Raw genomic sequence first — 11,533 nt, 5'->3', positions numbered from 1 at the left:
CAAAAAAAATTTTTTACTCCTAAAACCCGAATCTGAACTTTAGAAAAAAGAGATTATAAAAATTTCCTCATTACCGAATGGTTAATTAAGTTTTAGGATAAAAATAAACGAAAAAATAAAACAAAAAATTTGAAAATTATTTTTGTTTTTAAAAATATAGTAAATCTTAAAGAAATAACCTGGATCCGGATCCGCATCAAAATGAAATGGATCCTAAGCACGGCTTAAACGAACATCTTGTGTAGATCTACGGATTAATTTTATTCCTCTTCGGTATCCTGTGATTCTCATATACTGCTGAGAGAACTTTAATTAAGGAACTAATTATTGATTTTTAAAATTAAAAGTGCCCACATTGGATTTCGAGACCTAGCATTTGATTAACAATATTCACACTAAATTATGTAAATATGCATGTAAATATATTCAGATGTGATCACAAGGAATCCATTGGGGCCAGTGCTTGTATTAAGAGTCTGGTTAAAAATGGAAACCCTCATCATTTCATCGTTTCATCACAGGATCAGTCACTTAGGTAGTATCATGTGTAGTCCCTTAAGTTAATATTAGGAGCAGTCCCTTAGGTTTTTATTAGGTGCAGTCCCCTTAGATTAGTGATAGAATCAGTCCCATAGGTTAGTGTTAGGAGCAGTTTCTTAGGTTAGTGTTTAGAAGCAGTCCCGTAGGTTTTTAATTTTAGGAGCAGTCCCTTAGGTTAGTGTTAGGAGCAGTCCCTTAGGTTAGTGTTTGGAACAGTTCCTTAGATTAGTGTTAGGAGCAGTTAAGGGAAGGGAAAGGGGGAGAAAAAAGGGAAGTAAATAGGGAAGGATAGAGGGAAGGAAAAAGGGAAGGAAAAAGGGAAGGAAAAGGGAAAAAAAGGAAAATAAAAAGGAAAATAAAAGGGAAAACAAAAGGAAAAGGGGAAAAGAAAAGGGTGAAGTCAAGGGAAAAAAGGGAGGTGGAAAATGAAAGGAAAAGGAAATGAAAAGGAAAGGAAAAGGGGAAGAGAAAAGTTAAGGAAAAGTGGAAGGGTAACAGCGGAAGAAAGTAGAAGGATGGGTTTGGGGAAAGGTAGGGATGGAAAAGAAAGGGGAGTGGATAGGTAGGGATGGGGATAGGAAGGGAAGGGGATAGGTAGGGATGGGGATAGGTAGGGAGGGAGAAGGAAGGGGAGTGGATAGGTAGGGATGGGGATAGGTAGGGAAGGAGATAGGTAGGGATGGGGATAGGTAGGGAGGGAGAAGGAAGGGGAGTGGATAGGTAGGGATGGGGATAGGTAGGGAAGGAGATAGGTAGGGATGGGGATAGGTAGGGAGGGAGAAGGAAGGGGAGTGGATAGGTAGGGATGGGGATAGGTAGGGAAGGAGATAGGTAGGGATGGGGATAGGTAGGGAGGGAGAAGGAAGGGGAGTGGATAGGTAGGGATGGGGATAGGTAGTGATAGAGAAAGAGATAGGTAGGGAAGAGGAAAAGTAGGGAAAGGGGAAGGTTGAGAGGGAAATGGCAAGGTAGGGAGGGAAAGGGGAAGGGGAAGGTTGAGAAGGAAGGAGCAAGTTTGAGAGGGAAAGAGTAAGGTTGGGAGGGAAAGAGGAATGTAGGGAACTACGGAAGGGACAGGGAAGGGAAGTAGAAGGGGAAGGTAAAAGGAAGGTAGAGTAGTTAGGGAAGGGGAACGAAGCGAGGGGGATGATAGAGAATCGATGGAAGGTTGGTAGATAAGAAGTGAAGGAAAGGGGAATATAGGGAAGGGAAGTGCTGGAGCTCTTTACCTCTACATATCCACAGAACTTTATCTAAAATCAGAGAGTTTTTTAAAATAATTTTTTCCCAATATTTATAATGCAGCATATCAAACGTATTAAAATTTTTTCGCACTCTGCGCACAACTTCATAACAAATATGATGACAGAATAGAATACTCAATACTCAATAATTTTCCCAATGGTCAAGCCTACAAAAATATTTCACAAATTCTTCCCCCGAGAAAAATGATTGATAATGAATTCCAAGAAAAAATATACTCCTTAACTGACAAATAATCAATTTTTGCCATTACCACAATATCATTACCCAAAGTTTTTAAACAAATTTCCTTGCGGCGCCAATTATGCTTTTCAAAATGCATCCTTCTAAGGTTTATTATGCACTGCACTATATTATAAATATTTAAAAATTATGTCTTTTTACTTTGCGAATTAGGGGAAGGAAATGAAAAAAAATATTTAGAAGGGGGGGGGGGATAATAAAAAATTGGAATTTGATACACCCCTGTACTATACAGATATAGAACAAGATGCTTTTTAAAAATGAATCAACAAGAATCTCAATATATTTGGAATATTAGAATTTGCCTCGTGATTCATATTTTTAACCTATATACAATATATATATATATATAAAGTTAGTTACCACCTGTGTGCAACAGTTGATAACAAACCAGGGGGTTTGAGAAAATTTTAAATATGAACTAACTTTTTATCCATCCTTCCCCACCACCACTAATAAGATGAATATGTTTAGTACTATTTTAAGAAGATCAGAAACTCTTTTATCTAGATTGACTTATTTAAATTTAGTTAGTTAGATAGATAGATAGATAGCTGGATAGATGTATAGGTACTAGGTAGGTTAGATAGATAGATACCTAGGTGTATGGATGGATCAGTGTAGTCTGAACCAGATATTGTTACGTGGCTGCAGATCAGCTGAGCAACTTAACTCCTTTATTTCAATTATTTGTGAAGGGTAGTCTATCAATGAGGAGGGGGGTTAACGTACGGAGTTCGTGTACATTAAAATACAGGGTGTCCCACGAAACATGACAGTTCGCGAATGGTTTTGAATGTCTTCTTCCGTATATTATATTAGATATTAAAGACTTGTTGCAGTTTATTTCGTTTGAAAAAATCTTTTACTCAAATATACTTTGAAATCAATTTTACCATAAAATGATCCTGCCATGGTATATTTCATTTAATCCCTTTTGTATCAAAGAACTTAACAAATTATGGAAGAAGACGTTTAAAACCATTTACTAACTGTCATGTTTCGTGGGAACATTTTTTGTGCTAACAAAATCGCATATCCATGGTTACCGTGCGGTATGACGGTTCTTAATCTTATACGTATCTAAGATTTTTTTACGATACGGGATAATATTGATTTTTAAATGTAATAATCAATGTACATATTGTGTACACTTTCATATGCTTCTGACTTCGTTATTAAGTATATGTGATGTTTTTAAACTTCAAAATATGTAGGTTGGAATGCAAGCTGGCGTTTACGGGAATAATGGAAATTTTACGGGTTTATTATTTTTAATTTGTTTATTTTGTACTTTTCAGTGTTCAATGTACACAACATTGTACAGTGTACACTTTACACAATAGTGTACACAATTTTTTTTGAATTGAAGGTACAAAATACATTTGACAGTACACATACTAATAACGTTTGCATAAACTGGTTTCCCGGTTCTTGTTTGTTTACAAAACATTACAATGTACCATGCTTCATGCAATAGCAATCAATACCAGTTTAACTTTAGTTGTCAGTGTGTCGAGTGTTTCTAATCTGAAAGGTTGCATATTATTTCTGCAGCTGTAATTGCCTTTGATCATTTTATTATAAACTTGTAACTTTATAAATTTTTTTTTTTTTTATTTCATATTTTCACAGCTTAGTCAGCTACTCTACATAAAATAAGTTTTGCCTTAAATGGGGTTCATTGAAATGTTCTTTAAACTTTTAATTAAAAACATAGTTTCTTTAAAGAATTGGTCATAAACAATATTTAAAAAAACTGAATTACAGTTTACTATTAATTTTAGCTATTTTCTGTTCATTCCTATAATCTCTGACGTATTTAGATTCTTGTACTTCACGAGTTAACTTCTCCCAAGGTCCCAAACCCTCTAGTACGCTAACGTTCAATTTATCTTCTAGGGAAGATTTGCGAAATATTCCCGGAATTCCGCTGCTCTATCTCCATGGAAATGCGCCAACTCTTGAGAAACCTTCTGACCTGACAGAGTCTTTGACGGAGAAAATCTCCGACGGGAAAACCAACCTCAGTCAGCACCAGCACAACATCCTCCAGGAGTTAAAGAAACAGAAATTCGGTGAGGAGGTGAAACCGATCAGGAAGAAAAGAAAAGGACCTCGGGGTCCTAATCCTCTTTCTTGCAAGAAAAGTTCTAAGTCCAAACCATCTGAATCTCTACCCACAAATCAGAATTCGGGCAAGAAAAAGCGACGAAAGAAAAAAAAGACTGCTCAGGAATAACGTTGAAATCCTTCATTTTTTCAGAAACCATGTGTAACGGGTTCACTTGCTCTAAAAACACCCTGGTAGGGTTAAATATTTTCTATATACTGGTCTCATTTCTACTCATAGGAGTCGCTGTGCACGGTAATGAGTCAAATTTTTTAATAATTAGAATTAACTAACAATTGACCATCTAAATAGTATATATAGAGGCAACTGGGGTATATATTTTCTCAAATAAATAAAAGGAATCTCATTTATTCCTACTTAAAGTTTAAAGTCTACCGTTGCGAATCCGGAATTCCACTTTTAATGAAGGACCACTGTAACTGTAACTATTACTACAGTTATGTAAAGAACTTTAGCGTTTTTTAAGTCTAACGTTTGAAAGCCGACCATGATAAGAATTAGATTATAAAAAAATTTACTTTGGGGGAAATCTGAGTAGGTCTTACACCTTTCAAAAGTCGTATCTATCTATCTTTACCTGACCCATGAGGCCGGTCCTTCTATAGATAGTGGACGTGTAGTTCACGTACTTTGGAGGACGATAATTTGGCCGCTAGATGTCACCCGTGAGTTATTCATGGACGGACAGAGTTTCTCACGCCATACGGTATCTGGATCATTAGCCGTGCATTAGCCGTACTGTGGCCATGATTTATTTGAGAAAAGGTGGCAGCACTAATCAAAGTAGCTTTCTAATTTCATTTCATAAATTGATTGCAGTGTCTTGTTTTTCAGATCCATTATGAATTTGAAATTAAATACAATTTCTTATGTTTAAGATAGTTTGCCGCGTTCAAATCAAATTCGTAATAAGCTTTCCCTTTTTTCCGTCGATAGGGGTCGCATATGATATATGTGTTTATGGTCAGACAATACTCGGACACTGATAACTCGTGGTAGAACGCGTTTGAACAAAACACTATTTCTCCGTACATTTCACGACCAATATAGGAGTTGTCGACCAATGTAGTTTATGGAAGGAACGGCCTCTGGAATGATACAATCGTGCTAGATTGCTAATTAATATGAGGCACTCATTTAAATTGACTAGAATCGAGTTAGAGATTTATATTACATTTGCAACGCAAATTAAACCTTATTGTCTTGGCAACTTAGTTTCTTGTTGTTTATCGTTTCCTATTATAATGGAAAGGGGTGGTAACGTCTAATGAATTCCATTTAAGAGCTATAATATGTTATAATATATTCTTATTATACCCCCACTCTTCCTCCTCCCCTTTGTTTATTGATTCATTAATGCAAATTAGGTTAAATGTCAAGCTTTTCTTATAGTCCCGTAATTCCTTGTTTATTCACTAACATGCATTTTCAGTAAATTTGTTTAGCTTATCGTAAAAGACAGAAATATGCTTTATATTTCCGATTCTAAATTTATTATTTTATGTTTTCAGGGAAAGTGTCTGGAATTGTGACCAGTTTACCAATTATTGGTGGAATCACAGCATGTGGGATCTTCCTTCTTATAGTTTCTATAATTGGTCTTATTGGAGCCATGAGACATCATCAGGTTGCTTTTTTTTTCTTCGTGTCTTTAGGTTGCCCTGAAAAATATGAGTGCTAATTTCATGATAAACCTTGTTTATTAATGTTTTGTGCATTGCCTAGGTTACTGTCTGTTTACATTTTTAATTGTTTAGTCGACGTTGTTTGTTTACATTTTTAATTGTCTAGGTCACGTTGTTAACGTTTTAATTGTCTAGGTAACATTGTTTAATATTTTTTTTGTCTAGGTGTTGTGTTTGTTTATTTTTTTTAATTGCTTGGTGCCGTTGTTTGTTTATATTTTTAATTGCGTAGGTGACTTTCTTTGTTTACATTTATAATTGTCTAGGATATGTTATTTGTTCAAATTTTTAATTGTCTAGTTGGTGTTAGTTTGTTTACATTTATAATTTTTAAGTTACTTTGTTTGTTTACATTTATAATTGTCTAGGTGATGTAGTTTGTAAACATTTATAATTGTTTAAGTGATGTTTTGATTTACATTTTTAATTGTCTAGGTGACGTTGTTTGTTTACATGATCGTCCTGTTCTGTATCTTCATAATCCAGTTCTCTGTATCCTGCGCTGCTCTTGGAGTAAACGACAAGGATGAAGAAGTTATTTTGAATATGGTAATTTTATTTTTCTTCGGTTGGTTATAATAATATAATAAATCAAATGAAACGATCGTTTAGATTGCTTTTTAACTGTTATTTTTACGAAATTTTCCCAATTGGACCTGTTAACGATTGTAAATTGCTGTTTTTACGTGAAGCCTTTTAAATACTTAGTCGTTTTCATTGAAATTGTTCTGATGTGCGCTCTAATGCCACCATTTCTAATGAAAAGTTGTCCCGAATTGCTCTGCATCAATAAGGAATAACCAGTTATTAATATATATTTCATAGTATGAAAATGTAAGCAAAAGAAGTTCAATTTTAACAATTACAAATTGAATTATTTTCTTTGAACTCAGGTTTTAAAAAAATCTTACTTAGGGCTGAAAAATTGCTAGTAAACCTAGTCTTTCAGAGCTGGAAAACTGATTCTAAACCCCGACTTTCAGAGCTGGAAAACTGCTACCAAACCTCGTTTTTCAGGACTGGAAAACTGTTACTAAACCTCGTGTTTCAAGGCAAGAAACCTGCTACTAAACCTCGTGTTTCAGAGCTGAAACTGCAATTAAACTTCATGGATTTGGGATGGAAATCTGCTAATAAACCTCATGTTTCAGGGCTGGAAATCTTCTACTAAACCTCGTGTTTCAGAGCTGAGAAACTGCAATTAAACCTCATGGATTTGGGCTGGAAATCTGCTACTAATTCTCGTCTTTCAGGGCTGGAAAACTGCTATTAAATCACGTCTTTAAGGACTAGGAAAATGTTATTAAATCTCGTGTTTCAAGAAAGGAAAACTGCTACTAAACCTCGCGTTTAAAGGCTGGAAACCTGCTACTAAAGCTCTTGTTTCAGAGCTGAAAAATTGCAATTAAATCTCATGGATTTGAGCTGGAAATCTGCTAATAAACCTTACGTTTCAGGGCTGGAAATCTTGTACTATACCTCTTGTTTCAAAGCTGAAAAACTGCAATTAAATCTCATGGATTTGGGCTGGAAATCTGCTAATAACCTCTTGTTTCAGGGCTGGAAATCTGGTACTAAACCTCGTGTTTCAGAGCTGAAAAACTGCTACTAAACCTCTTTATTTGGGCTGGAAATCTGCTGCTAAACTTAATGTTTCAGGGCTGGAAAACTGCTGCTAACGAGACTAAGCTAGATGCTGAGAAACTATTCGACTGCTGCGGACTTACTAACTCTACCAACCCTATGGATGCTTACAAGTAACATTTACTATGTATACGCAAGGTTTACTTATCCTCAAGGTTTACTATGCATAGTGCATACTTGCCGTTTACTATGTTTACTCAAAGCTTACCATGTTTACTCAAGGTTTACTATATTTACTCAAGGTTTACTATATTTACTCAAGGTTTACTGAGCTTCACTTTTTATACTCTAATTACTATGTATACTCTGGTTTACTAGGTATGATTAAGGTTTACTAGGTATACTAAAGTTTTTCCAGATTATTAAAGGTTTTAGGTTTACCAGTTATACAAAAGGTTTTCTAGATTTATTAAAGGTTTACTATGTATACATCAAGTTTCCTAAGTAAATAAAGGTTTCTTATAAATATAGGTTATACTGAAGGTTTTACGTACACCAAAGGTATTATGTTTAAAGTTTTTATGTATACTGTAGTAGTTAACTTTGAACTATGTATACCAAAGTAGTTCACTATCTATACTAAAGGTTACATGTATATACTGAAGTTTTACTATGCATAAAAAAGTTTTATTATGAATACTAAAGGTTATATTTATTCTAAAGGTTTATGTATTTTAAAGGTTTACGGTTATATGTATGCTAAAGGTTTACTAGGTACACTTAAGGTTGACTAGGTTCAAACCAGTGCTTAGGATCCATTAAATTTTTATCCGGATCCTGGATCCTCGATGGAAAAATCCCAACTTTACCTTATTTGTTTACAATCCTTGATAAAATTAGTTTATCAGTCCCAACTTCCCATGTTAAATGTGGTGCAATTCTTATACATACCTTCCATTTATTGATTGAATAATAATAATTCAAATAAAAAATTGTTTTATTATTTTAGGTGTGAAGAATTAACCTGCTTCAAATCCAAAGAAAGTGTTGATGGGGTAAGTTTAAAGTAACAATTGTCTCGTTAAAAAAGTTTTGATCTTAGGTTTCAATTAAAATGTATCTCCTGTTTCTACCTTGATTTTAAAGAAAAGGGTCAGAGTAGGATTAAAAAAAAACATTAGAAGTTTACTTATTGCCTTAAACGTTGAATAACATTTAGAGGGTATAGCATCTGATTTTGTATTTCATTCCGTTTTTTAACATTCATAGTTGTATTGTTTTTACATTGCTTTAAGAATAAGGTTATACCGATAATAGTTCACTTGTTGCCCCTCGATGTCGCATGTTTTCCTTCGTCTTTTTAACATTCATAGTTAAAAGCCCCCTACTATGAAATCGTATCAAATTTCGAAATTTAATCCTGTAAAGGCAGGAGGGTGCCGCTGCGCTCAGCCCCCTAGCCTGTCCTAGCCGCAGCGCTCGGCCTAGAAAGTGTCTTAACCTAACCCTAAATAGATACTAATTTAATTATTTTCTAGATCTACAAAATTCAGTCCCTCTCCCTCTGTTTTGGAATTTTCCGGGGCATTGCACACAACATGAATCTGTCCCTGAAGTAAATACATTCTTAACAGGGAATAAGAATAAAGGGAAGGGAAATGACGCTGGTCTGACATAAGAAAGCAATTGGCACTGCATCGCAGACGAGTTCCATATTACACACGGGACACTTTTGGTGCAGACACACAACATGACTACAGTCAAGGAAATTGCATTACAATGTCGTCAATTATAATCAAGCTTGAATAACGAATAGTTTATTGTTAACTTTAATTAAATTATATTCTTTACATGAAAATTTGGCTTTTAGTGTTGATTAAATATATAAATAATATATTAAACTTAAACAATTAACATTTTAATGTATTCTCTTAGACTGTGCAAATACAGAGATTCTTAAGTACTGTATGTACCTACAGTACACGCTTTTGGTTCGTTATTACTTACACACACTCTTCTGGTACAGTCATACATGACGTTTCCGCCCCCTGATTACTACAGGGTGTTGCGTATTAATGGATTAATTTTAGAGCTCGTATTATATGGATTTCTCAGTTCTCCTGGGAATCCGTGCATAGGATCCAGTTAATTTTGATACGGATCCTGGATCCGCACTGACAAAAATTTATCCTAATCCGGATTTAGGTCATGAACATTTTAATTTAATTTCCCTACTAAATTGGCTAGTGCATTTCTACGGAAGAAAACCATTGAGTAATTATAAGTTCATTTCATACAAGGTTATCTTTCACAGAATGTTTCTAGGGTACCGTTGTTAATCGGGCATGTACCTTTTTATGGAGATGTGAACTCTCACATTCTCGCTAAATAGATATTTCCCCTTTTTCTAGAATTTGCTTATATTGTCTGCTTAGTATCAAGAAAATTTAGTGGAAATAAAAACTTTTCTTTTTTATTTCATTCTCACCATTTCTGTTACTGTAAAGGTGTAAACGTATTTTGAGAAGGCCGTTTTTTTCTCCCAAATTGTAAGCTTAATATTTCAGCTTATTGGGTTGGTATGTACGCACAAGTACAGGCTGCAAATCAGGGACCTTGGGGAATTTGCGTAAAAAGTCTTAGGTTAGAATTCCTTCAGGGTTTCCTGGGTTTTGCATTGGTGATGTTAACGGCCTATCAAGATTCTAGTTTTATTTTGATTTGTTTTGTGCACTTTTGAAATTAATTTGTACAGAGCCTGTGTTGTATTCACTACGTATGTACAATGAACATGTTTTTACAGTGCTTTGCATTGTCTCTGTCCAGTGCAGTGGGACTATGGGTTGTAGGAAATGCCACGGAAGTGTCGTGAATAATCAATGTGTGCATTTCACACATTTTAATTATCAAAGTCATTTTATAATCGTATGTACCACAATTTAATTTTCTATAGAATGGCTAGCTTACTATTCACCTTTAACATTTTGCGTTCATATTCAAATTGTTCAAAGCTGAAGTTAAGAATTGTTTTTAGTTTCTTGGAATATGGTCTGCGAAGAGATTTAGAAATACCAAAGATCCCCGGCCTCGTCCTAATGCTTTCCTATAAGATGGTAGGCCTGTGTGCCTTTTTTATTTTCATTTCCGATTTTTTCAGCTTTGGACAATTGTCTGCACTTTGTTTTATTTCTACACCGGGGCTTGTGTTTGCTTTAGGACAAATTGCATTAAATTTATTATAATCTCTTTTTTTCAGTTGATTGGAGGGATTGTTGCTTGCAGATACAGAAACCTAATGGATCCGTTTGCAAGCGAGTCGAACAAAACTCCGTTCTCCGGCAGCATGTAATTTATATCAATCGGCAAAAAATCTCATTTTAAAAAATTGTGTATTCTTCTAGTATTATACACTAATTCATAATTATTTATATTTAAACAATTTTATATCTTTATACTTCAATCTCGTAAATTTGATATGTGGAGTTTTAAATAGTCATTCTTTTACACGCCATTTTGGATATAAAACAAGTTTCTGGCTAACAGAGCTCAATGTTAAATCTTAATTACGCCTTGAGTGATAGTTTTTGTGTGATTTAAAAGTTAATGGTAATAGTTTTTATATGAATAACTTCATTTTATATCGTTGTGATACTGTTAAAACTGAAATATACTATTTAGATAAATTTGAAGTTTTTTTCTCACAATTTTATCCAAAGCTAAAATACTTAATTCCAACATTATCTGAATCAATTAAGGTTGGTGCGTTTGTGGAAAGCGAATTTTATTTTAGAGTATTTGTAAATTCCGAGTTATATTTATCTTTTCAAATTAAAAATTCTCCTGGCTAGCTACATTAGAGCTATCGTATGAATCATTTAGTTAATAATTTCAAGGGTTGTATCGGGTTTATTTTTACTAGAACCTCTGTTTTCTAATTTGTACATACGCATTCTTTTACTACGAAAAACGTCATTAATAATCTGAACCAGTGCCTTTGATACTTGGAAACTGATCCAAGGGACAAAATATCGACCTATAAAACATTTAAATTTCAATGTTGATGTTGAAAAAAACTTTCCTGATC

General features: G+C 34.3%; 2 protein-coding genes and 1 long non-coding RNA gene across 3 annotated transcripts in view; all 3 read left to right on the top strand.

Annotated features, from left to right (window-relative positions):
• LOC111704083 (rRNA-processing protein UTP23 homolog) overlaps positions 1-4,312 on the top strand; it is an 8,993-nt gene extending 4,681 nt beyond the window's left edge. Inside the window, exons 4-5 of the mRNA XM_023476221.1 lie at positions 431-535; positions 3,949-4,312. Of these exons, the coding sequence (XP_023331989.1) occupies positions 431-535; positions 3,949-4,288 (445 nt within the window). The 3' untranslated portion in view covers positions 4,289-4,312. The remainder of the gene's footprint in view (positions 1-430; positions 536-3,948) is intronic.
• Positions 1-8,564, top strand: part of LOC111704085 (tetraspanin-31) — a 12,885-nt gene extending 4,321 nt beyond the window's left edge. Inside the window, exons 2-6 of the mRNA XM_023476224.1 lie at positions 4,313-4,414; positions 5,692-5,807; positions 6,301-6,414; positions 7,525-7,622; positions 8,459-8,564. Coding sequence (XP_023331992.1) covers positions 4,318-4,414; positions 5,692-5,807; positions 6,301-6,414; positions 7,525-7,622; positions 8,459-8,519 — 486 coding nt within the window. The 5' untranslated portion in view covers positions 4,313-4,317 and the 3' untranslated portion in view covers positions 8,520-8,564. The remainder of the gene's footprint in view (positions 1-4,312; positions 4,415-5,691; positions 5,808-6,300; positions 6,415-7,524; positions 7,623-8,458) is intronic.
• Positions 8,565-9,360: 796 nt separating this feature from the next.
• LOC111704086 (uncharacterized) lies at positions 9,361-11,132 on the top strand. Its single transcript, XR_002765743.1, has 3 exons — positions 9,361-9,654; positions 10,017-10,092; positions 10,706-11,132. It is a non-coding gene; the product is annotated as an uncharacterized LOC111704086 (long non-coding RNA).
• The last annotated feature ends 401 nt before the right edge of the window (positions 11,133-11,533 follow it).

The sequence above is a fragment of the Eurytemora carolleeae genome, unplaced genomic scaffold (genome assembly GCF_000591075.1).
Source record: "Eurytemora carolleeae unplaced genomic scaffold, Eaff_2.0 scaffold497, whole genome shotgun sequence".
NCBI lineage: Eukaryota > Metazoa > Arthropoda > Copepoda > Calanoida > Temoridae > Eurytemora > Eurytemora carolleeae.
Note: the sequence above shows the minus strand (reverse complement) of the source record. Positions and strands in the feature narration are given on the sequence as shown.